A 25,367-nucleotide genomic window follows, 5' to 3' on the forward strand; every position below is an offset into this window, starting at 1 on the left:
TGGAAATGGACAACTTTTCCCGAGAATCTACCATAAGTGGGTGACTTGTGACATTCTCCTGTTGTCTGCTAGGAGAGTAGCTGAAGCAATTACACAGGGAAGTTAATTAGACCATCAAGCTAGGCCAGTGGGGGACATGGAAACTTCTAAAAGTCTGCATCAAATCAAAGAATTATTTGAACTTGCAACCACATCTAATATTTACAAATAGATTCTAGTTTCCCTTATAAACTAAGTATAAAATTCATCTGAGTGAAAAAAAAGCAGAACATCATTGCATTTTCAATAAAATCTACTTCCTTTTGATTTAGGAATAAAAAGATTATGAAATGGGAATTTAGAAATACAGTTCACAGGAAACATAATTACTAAAAAATGCTAACTGAAACTCAGATTTAGCTTTGCTTTCTTACCTGATGTATAGTTCCATCGATTTCAACGGGAACAATAAAATCAGCATTACTAATAGGCTAGAGAAAAAAGAAACTATAATTAATATGTCTGAAAGAACAAAATAAAATTGGAAACTTTAGCACCAAAAAAGCTTGCCTGGACCAATGTTTTTATTGTTGGAAAAAACAATTCAGGAGGACGTTGAAGCCTGCCATGGCTCCTCAAAATAAGCACAAGCAGAAAAGCACATCATTTTCTGTTCTGAATATTGTTACATTTTCAGCATCTTGGTCCAACTTTTTTATCACCTCCCTGGCCCCAACCACAAAGGGTGGTGCAGCTGGCTTGGGAACGGGGCTCCTCAAACTCCCCGCTCTTGCCTAGAGCCCTCCCAGCATGGCAGGAACCACTGCTGGCCACCAGGGGGAGGAGGTGAGAGCCTGACGATCCCCGAGGACAGGGCTACTCAGGGGAAAAGAATTTGTCTTGGACCCACAAGTGCAGGCTGCCCTGTGAGGGGCTGCTTGACAGATGTTCAACACATGGACCCCAAGTGGGGCCATCGGATATGGGGGGTGAAGTCAGAGGCCACAGCCATGACCTTGGGCAGGCTCCTTCCCCTCTGGACCTCGGATTCTCCTCTCTTCCTCAACTAGAGCAATGGATCTGATGAGTGCCCCTACCTCCATCCAGCATGCATCAGTGATTTCAGGCCTTGCCTGGCACCATCTCCTACTGTGGGAGGTGGGGAGACCCAGCCCACCCCAGACTGTTCTGCTCTATGTAATACAACACGTAGCACACTCACAAACCTCTGCATATTTAAAGTAACTCTGACACTTAATGACACTTAAAATTCAAATAGGATGCTTCGGCAGTCACTATGTTCTCAATGATAGACTCACATACAGTTCTAAATGGAATTCCACAAATCAGGTAGAAATGAACAGGCCCAAGAGAAGCATGAGACCACAAACCCTTGGGACACGTAGGAGAGAAACAGAGGGAGGGAGAACACGTGTGTGGTGGCCACAGGGCAGGAGTGTGGGGTATGGGGTCTCTGGTCAGAATCTGAACTGGGGTCTCTGCCTTTAAGCCCATTACTGTACACACACATTGTTCTTTGATATGTAAACTGAAAAAAAGGTGGAAAATACTAGATCACAGAACCATTACTAAGCACTCAGCAGAGCACCTGAGGCTTAAGATTATAGTGTCTTCACTGCTTTGGTTGGAAGGCCAAGGATGAGTTCGGTATTTCATAATTCCACAACTAAAATAGAGAATCAGGCTAGAAAACAAAAGACTGAAGGAAGAAACTCTCACAAGGCATTAGATTGTGAAATCATATTCCACAGAGTATAGAACAAGAGAAAACCATTGCCCAGCTCAGAGCAAGCACTGCCCTCCATCTTTTCTTGCGCGAGACCGGGCCAAAGTCAGGGCTGTAAACCTGGGTCCTGGCCCTGAGTGCTGTACAGATGTGCAGTTTCAAGGAGAGAGGTTCACAGCTTTCGGATTCTCAAATGGTTTTGAAATGCCCAGAACCTTAAAAACCATATGATAAAGAATATTCCGCGCACAAATGTAGGCAAGCCAGGGAGGGAAGAAATGAAGAGATGCTGTTCACATCAGCCTGTCGCATCAACGCCCTCTGAGTAGGCCCTGGAGATACCAGGGGCTGCCAAGGCCCGCCTTTGGAGGCAGGAACCCTCAGTAACCTCGGGCAGTCTGGCCAGCGATGCCCACACTCCCAGAGCCGCTTGGAATGAAGCTGTCTATGCTGTAATGGCAACTGACCCCTGTCCTAAAGGGCTTTCTTCCGCAGGGACTTGAAAAAGTCTTGAGCATCCTGCCCATGGGGGAGAAAAGGCTTCCAATGCCGTTCAGGGTTGAGTTGGGATATAAGGTCACTGCAGCCCTGGGACCAATCCTGGAAGGGCCCTTGTGGGGCTGGGGAATGAGTGGTACCTACGTGCCCCAGCTGCCAGCCGGGCCATTTCTCACTGCCAGGGGTAAGTGTGGCCCCGCCTCCACTCTCCAAAGGACTCTAGGACAACTGCCTGGCCTTGTCCTGTCAAGGAGGATTCTGTTTAGTGAGAAGCAGGCCCAAGGAGGGATGTTTCTGGCAGAAAGGGCTTCAGGAAAATTTGATGGCTCTCTCACTTCCCATAGAGCCATCAAGGAGTGACTGGCTGGTGTCAGACACCCACTCCATCTTAGGTGGTGCTTTCACGTCTCTCAGCAAAGTAAGCGGGGTCACGGGCTGGGGGTAAAAAGAAGAATGTGGTCTAACTGGCCAGCAACAGTAGAGCAGTTCCATCGCCAGAAACACCCAAGGAAAACAGGACAAGGACCCTACACACCTGCTTCTTCTCCCCGACACACCAGTCCCCTATTTCCAAACTTTTTTTTATCATTTGCTTCTTTTAAACAATTTCAAAAAATGGAAAAACGATTAATTAACTCATTTCCCAAGAGTGTAGCCATAGCTGTTCCTGCATAGAGGCCCTCGGGTAATTTGTAATCTTGGCTGTTGTTCTGGCGGGGAGATGGAGATGGAGAGCGAGCTGAACTCACTGCAGCCCCGCAGCCATCAGGAGGGAGGTCAGGCAGGTGGATACACATTAAGCCGTGAAGCTTAGGAAAAACTCCAGCAACCTCGTCATGAAAACGGTCAAGGTAAATGGCTGAATGTGTTCAGATGCCGTTAACTCTGGAAGTCTTCTTCAGAGTTGGGCATCTTCCAAAACTTGGTCTGGGAAAACTTCCAGGATAGTCGGTTGCTTGACGGTTTTCAACAGTGCCTCCCCTGCCCCTCCCAATACAACTTGCAGCCCGTACAGCGTTCCGGTTACCTTGACAAACACATAGCAGTGGCCTGGGGCACTGATTGCCTTGTGCCACCTGAAAAGTATTTCTGCAGGGGGCAGAGTGTTGGAAAACTCAAATTGCATATATAAGAATGAAGTCTCAGGGATATTGGCAGCCCCAAACTAATCATGTTAATATTCAGCTACTTGAGTTAATGTTCACCTGAGTTAATAAGCAACTGTTATTGGGATTTCATGAACAGGGAGGTCATACGCCAACAACCACAAGCTTTCATCCTTTTAATTTTCCCTTTTCCAATACAACTGTGACCAAATCACAAAGATCACTGATTGTTTTTTATGTTGATTTACCTTAAATGAACTGTGCACCAATGTTTCATCTAAATCAATGACCACACATTTCTTTCCATAGTCAAGCACCGTCACCTCTGGAAGGAGATATTTAGCTGGTGGCTAAAGAGGGAAAAAAAAAAATCAATATTATTACCTTTATGTAAAAGACAAACCAAATCCCTTATTATTGTATTACACTATGTCAATGAGGTCAGAAATGAAACCAAACATTTAAATGCCTGGTCAAGCACATCATGGAATTTTATTAAAAACAATAGGAATAAGCAGTTTGCAATTGAAGTTTTACCAAGCAAATACTGTGCCACTTCCTGAACGGCTATTATGAGGGCCTGGGCTTTGGAACCAGACAAACTTGGGTTTGAATATCAGCTCTGTCTGTTCTTTGGCTGTGAGTTGGGATAATAATACCTACCACGAAAGGTTGTTATCAGCTGTAATTGCAGTAAAACACCCAGCATTCTGCCTGGCACATATGTGGTGGCTATTGTTATTATTAAAATGGACAACACGAAAATGAATGTTAAATTATAATAGCTACTCTAACCATGCAGCCTATGTTCCGGGGTCATATTTCATCTGAAATTCACTGTGGTATATAAGCATATTTTAGAGCTTTATTGGACCATAGTATTTTTTTTTTAAGTGACTGAAGCTTTCAAAAAACTTTAAGAGAAACTATAGAACTACCAGTAAAAAGCAATCCAAAGTGACCTCCAATAATAGGAAACAGAAATAAAACGGGTCCATGTACAGTGCCCTGCGTGGTACGTGTCCCACTGTGGTGTAATATCGAGCGGAAGTGGCACTTTTATCCCTTGGAGTCTCTGTCCCTGGAAGTTATACTTTAATCCACATACTGTGTGTTAACCAGAAAATCCATTTATATGTCTTTGTAGTAGCTGACTTTCATCTTACGATAAAAAAGTCATAAAGAGTTAATAAAATGCTAGGTATCTTCAGCCAACCTTATTCTTTTTTTTTTTTTTTAAAGGGAACGCTATTTATTTATTTATTTATTTATTTATTTATGGCTGTGTTGGGTCTTCGTTTCTGTGCGAGGGCTTTCTCTAGTTGCGGCAAGCGGGGGCCACTCTTCATCGCGGTGTGCGGGCCTCTCACTATCGCGGCCTCTCTTGTTGCGGAGCACAGGCTCCAGACGCGCAGGCTCAGTAGTTGTGGCTCATAGGCCATAGTTGCTCCGCGGCATGTGGGATCTTCCCAGACCAGGGCTCGAACCCGTGTCCCCTGCATTGGCAGGCAGATTCTCAACCACTGCGCCACCAGGGAAGCCCGCCAACCTTATTCTTGATTTAGAGTATTTATTTCTTGGGCCTTGCCTCATTCTAGAAATGATTTGAAGTATTTCAGTTTACTTTGTGGCATATTCAGTATCCAATGTTAACTAGCTAATTTTCTGTCCTGGAGGAAGGTCAAGCTCTGTTCCATATTTAATGCAAAACGAAACACAAGAAAATATCTGTCCCTAACCACTGAAGAATGGACAATTTAGCTTATCAAGTAAAACAAGAAAAAAATGAAATCAAGAAGTAGTCCCTTTTAAATGGCTATTTCTTTCTCTCTCTCTTTTTTTTTTTTTTGGTTTCAGTTGAACATTAGTCAGGGAATTCATGTTAATTTTGGACTTGAGCTGGTTCAATAGTGAATGTAAAGCAGGCGGTCAACAGGGTAGGTAAATTTGCAAGTGCTATGATCATCTTGGCTGGAGGGATTGTCGGGGCGGAGTAGGATGAAGCAATGTGTGAAGACATGAGCATTTCTAATTCCTGGGGGGCTCTCTCTAGTAAGCGTGGGTGTTTCATCCTCTCCAACATCATCCAGCAGAAAACGCCCTTACGGCCTCCCAACTCCCTTGGCTCTAATGAATGTTCACCAAGCAGTATCCCTGAGAATGTGGCACTGGGAAAGACATGCCTTAGACTTGGAGCATGGGACCCAGTGTCCTGGAAAGGACTATGTCCTTCATTACAAATCAGCAAGCAGGCAGGTTTTATTAAAAAAATTAAAATAAACTTGCAAGAAGAAGTTCAAAAGAGGTTTAAAAAGGCAGGGTGTGATGAGCCCAATAAATGAACATAATAGAGAGGGCTGGGGTTATTTCTGTTGTGTGAGCCATAGCAGAAAGCATGCTTGTGACTAGAATAAAATTTGTTTTAATTTTCTATTATACAATTATGTAATAAAACACATTCTCATTGTAAAGAATATAGACATATAAAACACAAGTATTCTCTCGTCCATGTTCACCCCCCCAATTCCTTTCCCCAGGTGCCCCCCCTTTTTAGTTTGGTGTGTATCTGTCTAGCCCTTCTTCTATGCGTTTATAGACTAAAACAGCATTTTAACTTTAAGTAATTGCTAGCCTGGAAAATAAGGATCTAGAACTTCTATCCCTAGCATATCTGAAAACATCAAAGCTCTGCCAGAAGTGGCTCAGTTATTTTCCAAACCAGGGAATGAAAATTACTTTCTTCGCAGGTTTAACCCACACTTTACAAGCATTCTCTGAGTTAACAGTAAGGAAAAAGCCTCCCCGCACTATTTTAAGAGAGAAAAGAGCGAGCGGGGTGACAGGCAAGCTATTGATTTAGCATTTCTGCTGCAGAGAACAAGGCCAGGCTGGGGCGACACGCTGCAGGGGGCGGTCCATTAACCCTTAGCCCGGTTCCTAAATGCACGCGGCTTCCCTGAGAGCTTGGCTTTAGATTAATGCAAATTCCTCAGACCAGTGGTAAGAATTCTTCTGGACAGCTGTGTCCTTGGAACATGCAAGGATACTAGGTAAATGTGATAGTGTTTTGTGACTTCAATTGATCTGCTCAGGTGATGCTTGAATCATTAACTAAAAAATGTCCTGATGCAAATTTTCTCTCAGGTCATCATAAAGCTGAAGAACAGGAGAAACACCAGTTATATCAAAACGAGCCTTTTCTAAACACAACGACTTGCTCCCAAGCACAGGCGGGCACTGCCAGGGGGGTGGGGTGGGAGTAAGAAAGCATGGGGGGGAGGGGGAGGTTTGAGAAGGGCATTCATGCCATTGCTCTTTCTGGGAGTGGATGTGAAAGTTCCTGTCCTTGGCTGTGAACGGGCGGCCAGGAATAGTTAATCTAAGGTATCCACCCCATAACACACCCTTGCAAATCTTACAGAAGCGGTGCCTCTTCTTGGTATGCTGGATGGTTGTCTGTGCACTGGAGTTCTCAGGTTCCAAGTCTGCACACTGCCCACCCCCCCTCCCCTCACGCCTCCTGAGCTCAGGGCAGAACTCTCAGGGCTGCTGCAGGAGGGGCAAAGGAGACTGGACACCAGCTCTCACTAGAGGAGTTGCTCTGCTTATATGATCTTCATAAGGTTTGGTGGAAAAAAGTATACTACTGTTTACTAAAAGGCTTAGGCCGACAGCATACAAACATAACTGTTAGAAAACAAATTTCTCCTCTCCACTTTCAGCAATTTTATGGCTCAGCTGCACTGTCAACCCCGAGCTGGAAGCACCAGGGACGTAAGTGATTCCAGAGAGCATGTGGGAACGGTAGGGGTCTGGTCCTCACTGGGGCCAAAGCATCTGAGTGTTCACCTTCAGAGTCACCACCAAACTTCACGGTTTCCAAGCCTGTCCCTCTGCATTCTTCCTTACCCTTCAACACCTGACTTTTACTGGACAGAACATGAGGCTTCCGATAAGAGGTAGAGAGGGCCCCAAACCCCAGCTCCCAGTTGGGAGACAAATGTTACTAAGTGAAACGTTTAAGATCAAGTCCAGATAAAGATGTCATTTCTAATAGGTGTACAAAAGATGGGTTACTCAATAAATGGTGCTGAGACAACTGACTTGCCACCTGGAAAAAAGCAAATAAAGCTGGATTGAGACTTCACGCACTACACCAACATAATCCAGATGGATCAAAGATTTAAGTGTAATGATGAAACTGCTAAAATACTAGGAGACAAGTGGGTCATAGTCATAGAGTGGGGAGAGCTTTCTAAGCATGACATAAAGTTCAGGAGCCATAAAAGATAAGATGAACACATTTCCCTATATAAAATTACACTCCTGTGTGGCCAAATAATTATAAACAGGACAAAAAATATATCATAAATTTGGGGGAGAGTGCTAATTTCACTGAAATTTAAAAAAAATAGTATAAAATCTAGAAGAAATGAATAGGTAAGAAGAAATACATATGGACAATAAACTTGTGAAAAGATGTTCATACTCATTCATGAAGAAATGCAAATCAAAGCAATAAATCTTTACTTTCAGGTTAGCAAAGATCAAAGTATTTGCTAATTACCATTTTTGAAAACGGAATGGGCTCTTGCTGGGAATGTAAATTAGGTTTTTGGAGGGTAATTTGCCTTTAATCTACCAGAAATATAAAGTATACCCTTTGACCTAGCATTTCCACAACTAGGAACTGATCACCCAGATACTATCACTCAGGTTGACAAACACACAAGCACAAGAATATTTGTAATAGCACAAAAGTGGACACAACGTAAATGCCATCAACTACGTGTAAAACAATGAGGCAGCTTGCTATGTACTAATATCTGGAAAGATGTTCAAGGTACCCTGATAAAAGCAAAAAGCAATTCACAACACTCTCATTTGTTTAAGTATGCCTGTGTTGATTTAGAAAATTTCTGCAAGGATATACAACAAATGTTAGAAGGCTATTCTAGGGAGCGGGATCAAGTTGGGAGATTTTTTTTTTTCTATTTTAATCTTGCAGTATTTTTTTAAACCATGAGTTTGAATAATGAAAAAATAGAATAATGAAAAGTGAATAATGAAAAAATGAGCTTAGTAAAAAAAGAAAAATCAAAAGATGGAGGCTGCACATATAAACAGCAGCATGAGAATAAAAAATGGGGGGCTCACGAAGTAAGCAGCAAGCGATGGGAACTCCAGCCGGATCTCCTCTGGGCACCCACAGGCTTAGGGGCTCCTTTCGTCTTCTGGGCCTGGAAAAAGCTTTCAGCGGGTGTGGGGACTTGGTTTGGAGGCTCAGCACAAGCCTGGATTTCCGGTCCTGTGTGGTAGCCCTCCAAGCTCTCAGGGGCTCCTAGCACTAACCAGGTCCCCCGTGGTCCAGAAAAGGCAGGGTTACCGTTTATGTGAGCTGCAGTCTCGACAGGTAGGTGCAGATTTTGCAGGGGACCCCAAGGCTCAAATCCCGGGGCAGAGCTGGTCTCCAGATGGACTTGGGTTTAGTGCTGCATGCTAAGCAGGCAGTGGAGATCACACGGTACCCATTGGTGGAACTGCTTTTCTGGAAGTGCTTATTCAAAGATGCAAGTTACTTTAGCTAGGCTTTGCTTTCTTGTAAGATATTTCAGATTCATAAGGCCTGATCCAGTGTCTCACATGTAGGAAGCAGTCTGTGGTTTACTGACCTAACACTGGGCTAAATTACACAAAGCAACTTTTTCCTCTTGGCTATTGTTTTTTAAATTAATTAATTTATTTATTTTTGGCTGTGTTGGGTCTTCGTTTCGTGCGAGGGCTTTCTCTAGTTGCGGCAAGTGGGGGCCACTCTTCATCGCGGTGCGGGGGCCACTCTTCATCGCGGTGCGTGGGCCTTTCACTATCGCGGCCTCTCCTGTTGTGGGGCACAGGCTCCAGACGCGAAGGCTCAGTAGTTGTGGCTCACGGGCCTAGTTGCTCCGCGGCATGTGGGATCTTCCCAGACCAGGGCTCGAACCCATGTCCCCTGCATTGGCAGGCAGATTCTCAACCACTGCGCCACCAGGGAAATCCCCTCTTGGCTATTTTATTCTGGGACTCTAGAAAGAGATTTGTGAAGAAAGGGTCATTTTTCTCTACTGTGGGTGCCCAGTAGAGCGTTTACTCTGACAAATGCTTTGATTCAGCACTTAACTTTATAGGTAGCTGTGAATTAACTTTTTTTTTTTTTTTAATTAATTAATTAATTTATTTATGGCTGTGTTGGGTCTTCGTTTCTGTGCGAGGGCTTTCTCCAGTTGCGGCGAGCGGGGGCCACTCTTCATCGCAGTGCGCGGGCCTCTCACTGTCGCGGCCTCTCTTGTTGCGGAGCACAGGCTCCAGACGCGCAGGCTCAGTAGTTGTGGCTCACGGGCTTAGTTGCTCCGCGGCATGTGGGATCTTCCCAGACCAGGGCTCGAACCCGTGTCCCCTGCATTGGCAGGCAGATTCTTAACCACTGCGCCACGAGGGAAGCCCCCGCTGTGAATTAACTTTGAGGAAAAAAAAACAGTGCTATTGGCGTCTCAGAGGTAGGGGGAGAGATGCCACCTGTTGAATGTAGACACCTTTGCAGGAAAAATATACAAAACTACTTTGTATAAAGATTAAAAAGAGGCCTCGGGTATCAATCCCATTGGGTATCCTACTCAAACACTGGATAAGCAGTTATGCTGATTGATCCATCTTTTTGATCAAAGTCAGTTCCCAACAAAGCCCAACCCCCAGGCACACTAGCAAAGTCAGAATCACTCCACAAACCCCTGCAACTTGTTAATCAATGGAGAGTTAAAGTTGTGAAAATAAGTGAAATTAACAAAAATATTTTGGGCAATTTATAGGTGACATGCATTGCCAAATTTGAAGTCAAACTGTACTAATGAAATCCATCATTTCTTTCAATGTAAGATTGCTGTGTCTCTTGGATGTTCCCAGAAAATATGTGAAAAAGTCCAAGTAAAGATAGATGATTAGATTTGAATCAGACAATCTGAATCAGAGAATCTTTATGGATTAAAATATCAATTTCTGGGAATTCCCTGGTGGTCCAGTGGTCAGGACTCCGCTCTTTCACTATCGAGGGCCCGGGTTCAATCCCTGGTCAGGGAACTAAGATCCCACAAGCCACGTGCGGTGCGGCCAAAAAAAAAAAAAAAAAATCAATTTCTGGACAACTTTTAAAAACCTAAATCCTTCTCTAAGGACATAGGACTGTTTGAGAGATCCTGTTTGATACAGACATCTCAACTGCAAGTTTCTTTTGGGAGTCGGTCATTGGTCTGCTTCTTGCTTGCTGACTGGCCTCAGGCCACACGGCTCGGCTGGCAGAGAAGAAGGAAGAAAAGGAGAGGTGGGGAGAGCAGCTGTCTGAGGGGTGGCCGGTCCAGGCCTGTGCTGGGGCAGACACTGGTGCAGCTAGTATCCCAAATTCCAGGACTGAAAACAGAAGTTGGTGGCCCAGGGGAGTGCCTGGCTGGGGCAGAATTGCAGTACAGCCAGCCTGTGGGATTCAGGGGGCAGAGGGCAGGGTGGTGGTGATGGTACGGTGATTTTGCAAGTTCAGGGAATACGACTGAGAAGATTTTTCTGATCAGAGCCATGGCCAACCAAGCTACCGACACTGCTGAACAGTCAGGGATGGTCTCCTCCCCTGGGATGGGGGTCTGGTGAACCTAGTCCCACTGGGACAGAACCTGTTGCAAAGAACCCTGTTGGGGCAAAAGTATGCTCTTGCAGTCTATGGAGTGGGGGAGTGCGGCCTCAGCTTACTAAGAGACGTGGAGGCCCTTTGCAGAGAGAAAGGTGAGAATTTGGTTAATAGATGCTGGTTGCCTTGCTGTTCCTAAGAAAGGAAACTTGTACAGAACTTCCTGCTCTCAGTTTAAAATGTAGCTTCACTTTTTTTTTTTCAACAGACCAGAGCTGTTAATACCACACGATAAAAACGCAATATAAGCAAGAATATTAAAAAATCTTTTATATTAGTAAGCCAAAAGCTACAAGATTCTATAACTGTTTAAGTAAAATTGGATAAATATACATACACTTGGTATGGGACTGATCTGCCTCTGGTCACCCTGAGGAGAAAGAAAAAAAAAAAATCACTGTCAGGTTCAAAGAGAAGTAGATCATATTCTCAAAAGAAACTTCAAAGCACTCTTGAGTACAGTGGCCATATGATTGCCTGTTCTCTGTACCTTGGTGGGATTTGATGAACAGGAGGAACTCAAAGATATTCCACAGTTAGGGCACTGGGCTCCACTCTGCCTCCCAGACACCGCCTCCCCTGAGAAACGAGGCCAGGTTCCCGAAGCTCATAAATGATCTTGTTTATTTAAATAGTGCCTCCTTTACTCCCAGGAATTTAATCCTTAAATGAAAAGTAAAAATGAAAACCCCTATTTTACTTTGATCCATGAATCTCTCTAATAACTGGCTTGTTTCTTCATTTAAGTAAGTTTTCCCCTAAAAGACTAAAGCTTTAAGTCAATACAATATACAGGGCAAGGAGGACAGTTTCAGCAGATTATGAGGCACCCACTTCTGGTCCTCTTCTAGGGGAGGACTGGGCAGAGGGGACAGGCAAGGTGTAAGGAGTTCCCTCCAAGGCCATAGGCATGGGACAGCTTTCCCGTTAAGGGGAACAGAACCTGTATTCATAGGGAGTGCTCAGAAAATTCAGCCCCCAAGGAAGGGCCTCAACCATTCCTCAGCTGGAATGCCAGCCGTTCCAAACCTGGTTGATGGAAACACTTCATTTTAGCATCCTCAAGAAAAGCTAATACAAGAACAAGTTTATCTCCATTGAGAATTTCCAGTTTCTGTGTTTCTTCTTCTTTTTCAGCTGGTGGGATGGGAGGCAACGAATCGCAGCATCACGGTCCCTGACAAAGAGATGCACTGTTTCACGGTCGGTCTCCCACATCGAAGGATTTGTGAAAGTGTACCCACCTTTATTGAGGGGGTCACTGGTGCCAGGGGTCTCACAGGAAGGAGTCAGTCCTGATTGCCAACAGTGGCAGGTGGCTGGTACCTTTCTGAGCTCTGCTCTGCCTCTAAGAACCAATTCGCAACTTCTTGATTATCTCTAGCCCCCAGTCATCACCTCTGCAGTGTGGCAGCAACTGGTGTTTCATCCTGAGATACTCTTGATGGCTCTTTCCTTCCTCAGGACACTTGGGGCTTGTCTTAAGGATTCTAAACTGCCTTCTGCCATCATTCAAGGCAGAGCCGTGCTGTTCTCCAACACAACGGCGCAATCAAATCAAATCTCGGTTTTCAAGAGCTTATGCGGAGACGTTCATTTCAGAAGCGCTTAAATAATATTGTTCCCAACATCTGGAGCTTGGTGGGGGAGACTTTAACCAGAAGCTCACAAGCCCACTGGGTCCCTGTGGAGCAGGGCTCTCGACCCCGCACTACTGATGCTCGGAGTCTGATGACTCTTTGCTGTGGGTCTCATGCCCTGTAGTGTCCTCAGCAGCAACCCTGGCCTCCACCCACCAGATGCCAGTAGAAACCCCAGTAGCATCAACAAAATGGCTAGAACTACCATACGACCCAGCAGTCCCACTACTGGGCATATACCCTGAGAAAACCATAATTCAAAAATACACATGCACCCCAATGTTCATTGCAGCTCTATTTACAATAGCCAGGACATGGAAGCAACCTAAGTGTCCCTCGACAGATGAATGGATAAAGAAGATGTGGCACATGTATACAATGGAATATTACTCAGCCATAAAAAGAAACGAAATTGAGTTATTTGTAGTGAGGTGGATGGACCTAGAGACTGTCATACAGAGTGAAGTAAGTCAGAAAGAGAAAAACAAATACCGTATGCTAACACATATACATGGAATCTAAAAAAAAAAAAAAAAAATGGTCATGAAGAACCTAGGGGCAAGACAGGAATAAAGACGCAGACCTACTAGAGAATGGACTTGAGGACACGGGCATGGGGAAGGGTAAGCTGGGACAAAGTGAGAGAGTGGCATGGACATATATACACTACCAAACGTAAAACAGATAGCTAGTGGGAAGCAGTCGCATAGCACAGGGAGATCAGCTCGGTGCTTTGTAACCAGTTAGGAGGGTGGGATAGGGAGGGTGGGAGGGAGGGAAACGCAAGAGGGAAGAGATATGGGAATATATGTATATGTATAACTGATTCACTTTGTTATAAAGCAGAAACTAACACACCATTGTAAAGCAATTATACTCTAATAAAAATGTTAAAAAAACAAAAGGCTCCAGACACAGCCAAATGTTCGCTAGGGGGCAAAGTCATTTCCATTTGAGAACCAATGCGCTAGTGGGAGATGGCAAACAGCCCTAACACACAGGTGTACCTTCAGACCAGGTGAGCACATCAGTGAGGTGAGAGATAATACCACCAAACGGTTATTTGGGAAGGGCTTGACAAAACACAGACCACAACCAAAGGTGCCACCCTAGACAAGTATGTGGGCTTGAAAATTACCCTAGAGGTTTACGTGTGTGTACATGGGATACGCGTGTATGAGTGAGCGGCCAGCAATGGCTTTCACTCTGTCCTTGCACTTAGAAGTCCTCCATGGCCTCTGCCATTGGGGCCTTCTGAGTGCTGACTCCTGCTAGCCTCCAGCCAGGGGCTGCAGACACTTTTATTTTGGGCAACTTGTCTCCAGTCCAGGCTGTATCTGTGACGGTCACAGTGGTAGCCACCCCAGGCCACTGCTCTGAAGCTTTTCTCCAGGACAGTGAATATGCAGGGTGGATGGAACCATCTGTTGCATTCTGTCCACAGCCTTCCCTCCTCCCTGGCAGGCTGAGCTCCAAGAGGTTGGGAGAGCCCAGGAGGCAGCAGTAGAGACATGCCTGGAATCGGCTTCCACATCTACTGAGCCTGGGCTTTACGTTCCAGGTGTCCTGACCAGGTGAGTGCAAAGGGCAGAGTCGCCCCACTTTGACACAGGCTCTTTCTACAAGGTCTGGTCTCACATACTGAAGGATGGCAGATTATGCAAACGATGCACTACTCAGAGTTAACTTAATTCTTTAAAAAGCCACTCTGACAAGTGTTAACCAAAGGACGTTTCCATGAGTGAACACTAGGTCCAGGTAAGCCCAGCTCTGCCAGAGGAGCTCCCTTTAAAGGACTTTATTCTCTGGTAGATATGGCTAAGGGCTCCAGGAAACCTTCCAGGGCTGCACCATCATCTTCTCAAGTCATTCATCTAGGCAGGTACTAGATAAAAATAACTTTTACTATGACAGCAGTGATTCTTCACTTTTTTAATCCTTTACAGGCCTAGGGTACAAACTATGTTCCCTTCACTAATGGGGACTCTCCTCAGCAATGATTTTCAAATTGGGGAAATTGAGAGTTTGAGGGGAGATATCAGAATTCGGGCTGTGATAGGGTTTACAGTGAAATCTCATCATACAAATTCCACTTATGTTTTTCTATACCAATGTACCATATGGCTTAATATCTCTTAAGTCTAGGTATCTTTCATTATATTAATATTTTTCCAAAAATTTCTCAGCTGTTCTTTTTTTAAAAATTTATTTATTTTATTTATTTATTTTTGGCTGCCTTGAGTCTTCGTGGCTGGGCATGGGCTTTCTCTAGTTGCGGCGAGTAGGCGTTACTCTTCATTGCGGTGCACGGGCTTCACATTGCGGTGACTCCTCTTGTTGCAGAGCACGGGTTCTAGGTGCGCGGGCTCAGTAGCTGTGGCTCGTGGACTCTAGAGTGCAGGCTCAGTAGTTGTGGCACACGGGCTCAGTTGTTCTGAGGCATGTGGGATCTTCCTGGACCAGGGCTTGAACCCGTGTCCCCTGCATTGGCAGGTGGATTCTTAACCACTGCGCCACCAGGGAAGCCCTCTCAGCTGTTCTTAGACATTTTTTTTCTTCTGTATAAACTTTAAGTCTTCTTATTCAGAAACACAACACACTTCTCAGGAAATAAGAGCCACCACATCAAAACCTTTTAGTGATTCTCATTTTTTGGTAGTATTTTGGGATTTCACTGTAAATAATCATGCCATCTGCAAATAAAACTGGTTTTCTATCTTTTCCATATTTATATCAATTGTTTCATTTTCTTATCTTATTACATTAGCCAGAATTTCCAATGATTTTCCTATGTTGTTTGCTGTTTATTTTTAGAAGACAGCTTTATATCATGTTTAAATGATATCCTTCTATATATTTGGCTGTACTGTTGATTGGTATGTAAAGGTTTATGGCTACTGTACACTGCATGTATTAGTTCTTTTATCATAAAATGTCTCTCTTTCTCTTGTTTAATGTTTTTGGCCTTGAATTCTGTTTTGTCTGATACTAATACCGCCCCTTTTGCTTTCTATTTATTTGATCTGCTTTGTACATTTTGCCCATCTCTTTATTTTCTACCTTTTTTTGGTATCAGTGTATGTTAGATGCTGGGTCAAAAGCTATTAGCTGCATACTGTAACAGTCATTAGCACTGTTTACCAAATAATTCCAGTTTTCTTTCTGGGCACATGGTAGGATTACACTTCCACACTCCTTGAAGTTAGGTGTAATCATGTGAATTGCTTTGGCCAATAGAATGTAGGTTGAAATAAGCCTTGTTACCTCTGAGTGAAAATTTTAAGAGCCAGTGTGATTTACCACATTCCCTTTCTGCGGACCTGACAATCATGGAAGCAAAGAGATGGGCCCTCCTTAGTCTGGTCCATGAATGAGGATAAGATAGAGTTATCTAATAGAATAACAGTAGCTATTAGTCACATGTAGCTGTTGAGCACATGAAATGTGGCTAGTCCACATTTAAGATGTGCTGTAAGTATAAAATATGCATCAGATTTTGAAGAATTAGTAAGATAAAAGAATGTAAATTTTATCTCATTGATAATTTTTTCTATTGATTACACGTTGAAATAACATTTTGGACATATTGGGTTAAATAAAAATCTATTATTAAAATCAATTTCGGGAATTCCCTGGCAGTCCAGTGGTTAGGACTCTGTGCTTTCACTGCCGAGGGCCTGGGTTCGATCCCTGGTTGGGGAACTGGGATCTCACAAGCCGTATGGTATGGCCAAAAAAATAAAAAATAAAATTAAAAAAATCAATCTCAAGTTTTAAAAAATATTTTAAAAAATGAGGCTGCTAGAAAAAGTTAAATTACACATGTGGCTCACACTATATTTCTATTGGACATTGCCACAGAACAGATGGCCCAGCCAACCCATGATAAACATGTAGCATGAATGAAAAATTAACTTTCATTATGTTAAGCCTCTGAGGATTTGGAGTTGTTACTGCAGCATAACTGAACTCACACTGACCCTAAATCTACTCAGTAGTGATTCCTCTTTTCTCCTCTGTGAAAAGAGGTCTGATTTTGTTGAGAGCAGGAATCTGCAGGTATATATCCTTCCCCTTTCAGGCCTCTCTTGCTGCTGGAGGGCAGCCAGGTGACAAAGTTCTGGCCAATAAGACATAAGCAGAAGTCTCCTGGGACTTTCTGTGAAAGCATTTCCATAAAACGGACAGACATGGCTAGTGCTACTCCTTCCTCTTGTGTTCTCTTCAATGTGGATGTGATATCCAAAGCCTGTGACTTTGAGATGATAGTAAACAAAAAGCATGAGGATGAAGGCAAACACTCCAAGAACGGTGGAGCAGAAAGATCAAAAGATAGAAGAACAGAAAGAGTTTTTGGGACACTGATGGTATCACCATGCATCTAAACTATATCCAGCAACTGCCAGCATCAGGCTTTATATGTGAGAAAAATAATCTCCTATTTGGCTAAGTTATTATTTGTCAGTTTTCTTTTACTTGCTGCCAAAATCATTCCTATCTGATACAGGTGTATTGTTGGAGACAGCATCCTGCTGGATTTGTCATTCCAATCTGATAGAGTCTTGGCCTTTTGTTAGGAGAATTTGGTTCATTAAACTTGGTTTTATGCCTACTCTTTATGTTAGGTTCCTATTTATTGTTACTTATTTTCCCCTTTCCTTAATTTTTTTTTCTTTTTGGCTGCACCACACGGCATGCAGGATCCTAGTTCCCTGACCAGGGATCGAACCTGTGCCCCCTGCATTGGAAGTGAGGGGTCTTAACCATTGGACCGCCAGGGAAGTACCCCCTTTCCTTAATTTTGATGGCTTGTTCACAATTCTGTTTATTTCCCCTTTCACTCTCTGTGAATTCTGAGGATCTATTTTCTAATTGTGCTACTTGTCACAGTTCTGTTCCTAACAATTGTATTTATTCCTACATTTTCTACAATTATATCATAACTGAATATCAATCTCACCCAGATTGTTTTTTTGTCCCCTTTCTGAATCATTCCATGTCTGAAAATGTACTTCTTTTGCCTTAGTAGATAAACGATATCTTGGTTACATGTAGAAATTTTGGTTTGTAACTCTTCTCTCAGTAGCAAACATTTTTTCATAGTCTTCTGGCTTGCAGTGTTGCTGATGAGAAGTCTGGTGGTAGTATAATTCTCTTTTCTTTGAAAATACCTTGTTCCTGTAGCTTGTAAGATTTTCTTTATACTTAAATTTCAGAATTTCAATGGCATATATCTAGGCATACATGTGCTCCTTTTCTTGCCGCCAATAATCCTGCTGCAGATTTGGTAAATCCTCTCAATCTGCAAATTCAAGGTTTTTTTTCAGCTCAAGAAAATTTTCTTCTATTACTTTTTCTCTTTCTGGAATTCCTATTATTTGCATGTTAGGTCTCCTAGATGTTTCTTCCCACCTCTCACAATTACTGACTCTGTGTTTCTGGTCTGAATTGTAAGATATTTTTTCCACTTGCTCCTCCAGAACATTAATGCAGTTCTCATCAGTGATCATTCCCACTCTTTTTCTCAGTTCATTTACTGAATTTTTGTATTTAGAAATCAAGCGTTTTTTTTTTTTAAGTTCTAAAAGTTATTTGTATACTCAAAATTCATTTCAGGGCTTCACTGGTGGTCCAGTGGTTAAGACTCCTTGCTTCCAATGCAGGGGCACGGGTTCGATCTCTGGTCGGGAAACTAAGATCCCAAATGCTGTGAGGCAGGGTCAAAAAAAAAATTCATTTCTTTAACTATCATTTTCTTCTACCTTTTCCATTAGTTTTACCTCAGTGGGAGTCTCACATTCTAGATTTTCAACGTGTAATCTTCTCGGCAGTGGTAAATGAGGGAACACTGCAAGGCCCAGCACTGCGAGGCAGAGCTGTTTTCATGGTCCAGCAGAGCCCAAGCTGACAAAGCACAAAGAGGTGAAGAAAGTCCCTGTACTACTGGGCTCCTCCAGGGCACTAGACTGAAAGCAATTCAGCTCATCAGTGCAGCCCCTCCAGGGACCACACACATTAAGTGGGCAATGCAGGCCCTTTCCAAGGGGATCCACAGGCTCCCGCTGGCTTGTTGACCTCACAGGACTTCACATTTCAAGTCTTCATCCTAGGACTGCAAGAAAGGCAAGCATTTTCCTCTGATGTGGTTCCCTGCTTCTTACTGAGTATCAGAGAGAATGAATTCTGTGCCCTCTCCTTCCCCTGGAGATGTCAGGAAAAGTGGAGGCCTTGCTGTACTTCCCAGGCTCCACCAGCAGGCTCACCTGGGTTTATCCAGAGAGGGAATTTAAATGGTCAGAGCCACATGCTCAAGATGTAGTCTTCCCAGAATCCTCTTCCTTACGTTCGTATGCACTTTTAAAATAATCTATTTTCTAAGCTAATCTATTTTCTAATTAAGCTTTTCTGTGAAAATTGGGAAAAGAAAAAAGAAAAAGAAATAAGGCACAGAGGAGAAGAGAAAATCTTACACAGATTCCACCAGTCTGAAATAATCTCTTCATATTTTGGCATACGTCATTCTGGTCTTGTAAACGCCTGTGTGTGTGTGTGTGTGTGTGTGTGTGTGTGTGTGTGTGTGTGTGTGTGTATGTGTGCTTATGACCATATACCTACTTATAAATATACTTATCTACTATATTTTAACCTTTTTTCCCCTAAGTGATATATTGTGAACATTTTCCTATATCAGTAATATTTATGAGACATCATTTTTAATACCTGCATACTATTTGATTGTATGGTTACTGTATAGGTCTTTTATTGTTTATTGTTGATGATCAGCTTGCTTATAATTCTGCAATATTATAATCTATGCTGGATAGTATCTTATGGTTAAATCTTTGCACATCCATACTCATGTCAATAAGGAGGAACTGCTTGGGTGGACAGATAGGTGTATTTTTAAGGTTTTGGGATCACACTGCCAAATTTCTCTCCGGAAAGGTGTAACCAATTCACACTCCTACCAATAACCAATTTACATCCTCTACTCTCTCTCTCACTACCCCCATGCCAAACCCAAATATTACTTTTAAAAATATCTTTTGATAATTTGATAGATGGAAAAGGATATCTCATTGTTTTAGTTTGCACTTCTTTGATTACTAACAATATTGAACATTTTTTTCATGTTCACTGACCAATTGTGTTTCTTATTTTATGAAACGTCAGTTCATGTCTTCTGCTCACGTTATTTGGGATATAAAGTTTTATGACTCTTGTGTCTTTCATAATGAATAATCTCCTTTGTCTCTTTCAGTGATTTTTACCTGAAATTCTCTTCCGACTGAGATTACTATTATAATCCCTGCTTTCTTCTTGTTTATACTTGTGTGATGTCTTCTTGCTCATTCGCCTACTTTTAACTGTTCTGAGTCATTTTGTTTTGAATATGAGGTCTGTTAGACAGCATGTGGGTGGAATTTGTTCTTTTTTAACCTATTGTGATGATCTGACTTAAAATTTTTTATTTGACACATATGAAAGAATATATAACAAATACGTTTATTATTAAACAAGGTAGTTAAATTCACTTATATTTATTATTGGCTTTTTCCCAAGTCTCTGTGTCTCCTCTGGTCTTTCCATTTCTTTGTCTGCTCCTGGTTCTTTAACTCTCTCTCTCATACAAACTTCCCACGACAGAATGTTACAAAAATGTGAAGTGACTCTTATAACTCGCATCAAGTATGTTCTTCAGTTGCTAAATGGGAATGACTGACATATCCTGTAACAAAAAAGATGACTTTTTTGGTAATTTCAAATCTTTAAGTAAATGGCTGCGCACATACTGTCACGGATTCTGACTAAGGATGCTCGTCAAGGACGGGACAGACGCGCGGCGGCGGAAGTTCCGCGTCGGCACTGACCTTCTGAAGCCCGCCGTTCTCCTCCACCAGCGGCGGAAGAACACCGGGGCTGCTGCCTGGCGGAGCCTCCACATTGTAATCACGGAAGCAGCAGAAGAAGGAGCTGAGGATGCTGCGGCTCCTCTGCTTCTTCAGGCTGACGTTGCACTGGGATGCTGGAAGAGAAACAGAGCACAGCGTGGCCAACTGTAATACTACGGGAAAACTCGAACGTGCAGCCGTCCCAGAGCCCTGACACGTGGAGACCAACTCAGGACCAGAAGACGAGGGGAGCCAGGAAGTTCCCCTAAAAGACTGTGACGTGACTCCCAGAGGGCCAGACAGTCGATGGAGTCCAGTCCTGCTTGCTGGACAGAATTCCCCTGATCTCGGCCCAGTGGGGGCTGCTTGCTCATTAGCTGACCCATCCCCGGGGCCATCTGCCTTCCTGAGACCAGCAGATAAAGTCTGCCAACCCTGCACAAGTGCTACTTCAAAACATAGATCCTTGCAGGCACAAATCAGACTTGTCCCTCGCTGAGAAGCATTTCTCTGTGAAGGGTACCAAGGAAGAGTCACATTGAAACTAGGTTCTTGGACACTCCCTGCTCACCATGGAAACAACTAACTTCATGGGTTAAGAAATAAGATGTGTGAAGGCACAAAGCAGCCCTCTTCTTAAACTCTGCCATTTGTCAAGAAGTTGATGGGAGCCTGGACCCACAGAGCTCAGGGGTGGGGGCTCCCACCACACTTAAAACAGAAACAGCAGGAGAGGTGGGACAGAACATCGGGGCTGGCCAGGGCAAAGCCTATCTTCACGAGACCCAGGGCAATACTGTGCCACCGACTCATTCCCTGGCCTGTCCTGGATTGAGGCTCCGGAGGGAGGGATGGATCCTTTCTGTTATCCAGGGCTCAAGACAAGTCGCCACAAGTCAGAAATAAAAGACGAAAGTTAGTACCGATGAGAAACACACCTCAGGGGAGGAGGTTGACAACTTGGAGGTGCAGGAGCATTTAGCCCTGGGAATGCAGTCCCACCACATACCACGTCTGGGCGGGTCAGCAGCAGTCCCACCACATACCACGTCTGGGTACAGGCTACGGGCACAGGGACCATGCTTGGGGTTGATGGGAAGATCACCACTGTAGGAAATTATTAAGTTCGCATGATAACTGTTGGAGCCCATCTCTCCCACAAAGCAATTCTGGCACGATTCCTCTTTGTACACTTGAGGGATTTGTATAGCACCTGCCCTCTCAAGAGATCACAAAACCTTTGCTGAAAGTCTGCAGGTACCCTTCTGCCAGCAGCAAAACCAAATGCATTCAGAAATTCTGAAAAAGGACTGAAAGGCTGTTTTGCCAGCGGCTCCACAGGCCTGGATGGTCTTTAGCCTGGGTTTAGGCAAATGGCCCAGGAAGTGTGAATTGAAGATAATCATTGGGAATTCCCTGGCGGTCCAGTGGTTAAGACTTGGCGTGCTTTCACTGCCGGGGCCCGGGTTCGATCCCTGGTCAGGGAACTAAGATGCCGCAAGCTGCCTAGCACAGGCGAAAAGAAAACAAACTTCATTAATTAAAGATGATCTTTAGAACCATAAATCTCTGGAAAAGCTGGCTGTTTCTTCTTCCTTATGAATCCTTAGGTTCATGTCACAGGGCACCCATCTTCTCATTTCAGGCCCCACTCGCCCGGCCAGACCAGACCATGAGGACCACCAGGCACAGAGGCCTCCCACACAGCAGTGGTGGCAGCGATAGTGACCACTGTTTCCTGGGGCCAGCCCTCTGGGTTCTAGTACTTTACAATCCTCATCTCATGTCATCCTCACAGCTACCCAAGGAGATAGGTGTGATTGCTTCCATCTAACTGCTGAGAATATACAGCTAGTAATTGCACGTGCCCAGATTCAAACCCAGAGTTTCCAGAGCGCATGCTTTCCCCATGCACCACGCTGAAGACAATTCTGAAACAACTCAGGTCAGATTAAGAAGGAGGGAACACGCCAAACGGGGAGAAAAGCACTGCCATAAACTCATATTTAATATAAATGATTGGTTCAGCTGTTTTGTTGTTACTTTGGGTATTTTAGTTTTTTATGCCTCACTCAGATAATTTAGTCAGAGGAAGAAAAAACTGTCTCTTCCCCGGCTGAGAGCACATTTCTCTGCAAGCAAACAAGCTTTTTGTTCATGTCTTGGTGACACTGAGCCGTCAACACCCAGGCTGGGCAGTAAACAGCTCTGCAAAATGCACTTTCCCGGATCCGGTTTTCATCCTTGGGTCACAGAAATCTTCCCCATAACTAACTAACACATTAACAAGCTAACTTATGTGCTAAAAAAATCCTGACCGTGGAGCCAGGGAGCTACTTGTAATTCCACCATGTGATTATTTGCCATGTGGCAGCCGCAAAGAGGGCTGCAGGGTCACTATTTGCTTGGGTCACTTGGGAGGCCATCGCCCCTCACAATGGCAGCTCACTCCATTCCCCCGTCTGTGTAGGAAGAGGTGAAGCAGCTCATGGCTGTGGGAGGGTCCAGGCATCTTCCTGCTAAATAAGGTCACTACTAGGGCCTGTAGGAACCTCCGGGCAGCTGGGGGCTTTCGAATCTTCTAATCACCCTTGGGTTGGGCTGGTGCTCTCAAAAGCAGGCTGGCTGGGGAAATGGCTGGATTCCCTCAGGACCAGCATAAGCCCACCCTGCCCACGGCACTCACTGTTCCTCAGAGGTCAAGGTGGGCTGTATGGGTCTCATGACCCTGCTGCCTTCCACCCCAGCTGCGGCCTCTCCACCAGCTACAATCCAGAAGGCCCTTGATTTACTCATAAACTTCTGGTAAAAGGGTTTCAGTCGATACACGAAATCAACATCTATGTTTTAACGGACAAATGTTTATAACATTAGATCAAAAAAGCAAGACAAATAATTGTATATCTGACTTGATCATAACTCTGCAAAAACAAATGAAAAGAGATTGTAGTAGAGAAAAGATTGGCAAAAATATATCGCAATGTTAACAGTAATTGTCAGACTCTGGGTATTTACACCTCTTCCTTCTATATTTTCCCAATGTTTTATGGTCACTACATTTTACTCTAACAAGAGGGAAAGAAAATAGTCTCGTTAAGCTTTCTTTCAGCAACTCTGTAAAGCTCAGGAGAAACCATATCCTACCCCCAAACCTAAACCCTTACACCTACTCCTCCGCTTTCCACTCCATGCCTGCAAAGGGGAAAATCAGGCAAGAGCAGCGCCATAAGCCTTGCAGGAGGTAAATGTCACTGCTGTGGTGGCCCAGGCTCAGCCCCGGACCGTGACATTGCCGGGATGGAACATGCCCACCAACCCAAACCAGAGGGGCCCACGTGAAAAGAGGGCACCAAGTCCATGATCTGCCCCAGCAGAGTGCTCCCACTGGCTTTCCCGTCTGGCAGCCCACCCAGCCTCTCACCCTCCCTGGACACACAGGTGGTCCTGCTCCTTCTCTGTGCTTAATCAAGACTCGGCCTCTCACCACCTGGCCTCACTCGCCCCTTTGAATGTCCCTACTGATGACACGAGAGGCCCCCTGGTGGCCCAGGGAGCCAGAAGAAGGTCTTTATCAGAACTGTAACAGTCGGGTATGAAAATCAGTTTAATATATACATCTTCCAGTTACACTGGTTTTAAGAATACTTTGGAGGAGTAAAGGAGAGAGTAGGAACTTTGAACATCAGTCTCGAACATTTCATAAAGATTTCCATGTTTTATCAGATTTAGGAGGAAAACATCATCAAAAATTATTGCGAAGTCTTCTGTTGCTTTCCCTGATCACCTTCCTGTTGCTATCCACGCCCACACCTGTGCACCTCATGTCCGGTTTCCTCCTCACGGTAGGCTCCTCATCACGCTGACATCCTACCCCCCACTCCTCCTCTCCTCATACCCCACTTCTGAGAACATTCCTGTTCTTCAGGGGCTGGTTCAAAGCCCACCTCCTGGAGGAAGCCTGTTCCAGTGGAAGGGATTTGTTCCTTGGCCACTGAACTCCCAAATAAACACTTGTCTGTCTGGGCTACATCTTCAGCCCATTCCTCTCTCCCGACTTCCAGGCCAGTTTACCCACCTGCCCGCCGGATGGGCATCTCTTCTGGATGCCTCCTAGGACCGCTTCACCCAGCAGGTCCCCTCTTCACCTGGGGCCTCAATCTCCTAGTCTAAACATCTACCCTTCTCCCTCTCATTAAGTTGTTGGTTTTGATACCCTTAGTGGCTCTTAAATCTGTCCTCAACAATGCCCTGTCCCTTTCATATCCCAGCTGAGGCCCTCATCATTCTGTCCCCGGACAACTACAATAGCAGTAGAACTTGTTTCGCTGCTGCTGATTCTGTGTCCCGTAATTAATTATTGACATGACCCACCGAGGTGTAGCCCAACAAGTGAGGAGACTGGTGGTTGTGAGCGTGGCCTCTGAAGTCAGCCTTCTAGGTGTTGGCTCGACCAGCAAATGTACGGGACCTAAGTTATATGACTTCTTTGTGCTTCAGTTTCCTTATCTGTAAAGTGGAAACAATAGGCTTGTTGTGAGAATTAAATGAGTTCATATAAAGTACACAGAACAGTACCCAGCACAGGGTAAGCACTTCATAAATGTCAGCTCTTATTATTATCATTAGTTTCTTAAGAGCTTCTGCTTTGTAAAGGAGTAGGGGTTCTGCTGGTAAGTCCCGGATCAAAGGCTGGATCCTGTGGGTCCACATTTGTTCCCTGGCATCTGACAACCAGGAGGCATAACTTACTATAACAAACCTTGGTTACTTAAACTGTAATTTAGAAAGCAAAACTAG

The 25,367-nt window shown here is 44.2% G+C and overlaps 1 protein-coding gene across 9 annotated transcripts in view; it reads right to left on the minus strand.

Annotated features, from left to right (window-relative positions):
- Positions 1 to 25,367, minus strand: part of CTDSPL (CTD small phosphatase like) — a 126,179-nt gene that overhangs the window by 13,947 nt on the left and 86,865 nt on the right. For 6 of the 9 annotated variants that reach the window (XR_014232903.1, XM_082348737.1, XM_082348741.1 and 3 more), the window contains 4 exons: positions 20,550 to 20,704; positions 11,376 to 11,408; positions 3,579 to 3,680; positions 414 to 470 (listed from right to left, as the gene is read on the minus strand). Coding sequence is in view for 7 of the 9 variants with exons in the window: in XM_082348737.1 (XP_082204863.1) it covers positions 414 to 470; positions 3,579 to 3,680; positions 11,376 to 11,408; positions 20,550 to 20,704 (347 nt within the window). In the remaining 2 variants the exon portion in view is untranslated. Of the gene's footprint in view, positions 1 to 413; positions 471 to 2,368; positions 2,490 to 3,578; positions 3,681 to 11,375; positions 11,409 to 20,549; positions 20,705 to 25,367 lie in introns of those variants that run through there. The other 3 variants (XM_082348742.1, XM_082348738.1, XM_082348743.1) reach the window with 2 other exon arrangements.

This window comes from Balaenoptera borealis (assembly GCF_965194805.1).
Source record: "Balaenoptera borealis genome assembly, chromosome: 12".
Lineage (NCBI taxonomy): Eukaryota > Metazoa > Chordata > Mammalia > Artiodactyla > Balaenopteridae > Balaenoptera > Balaenoptera borealis.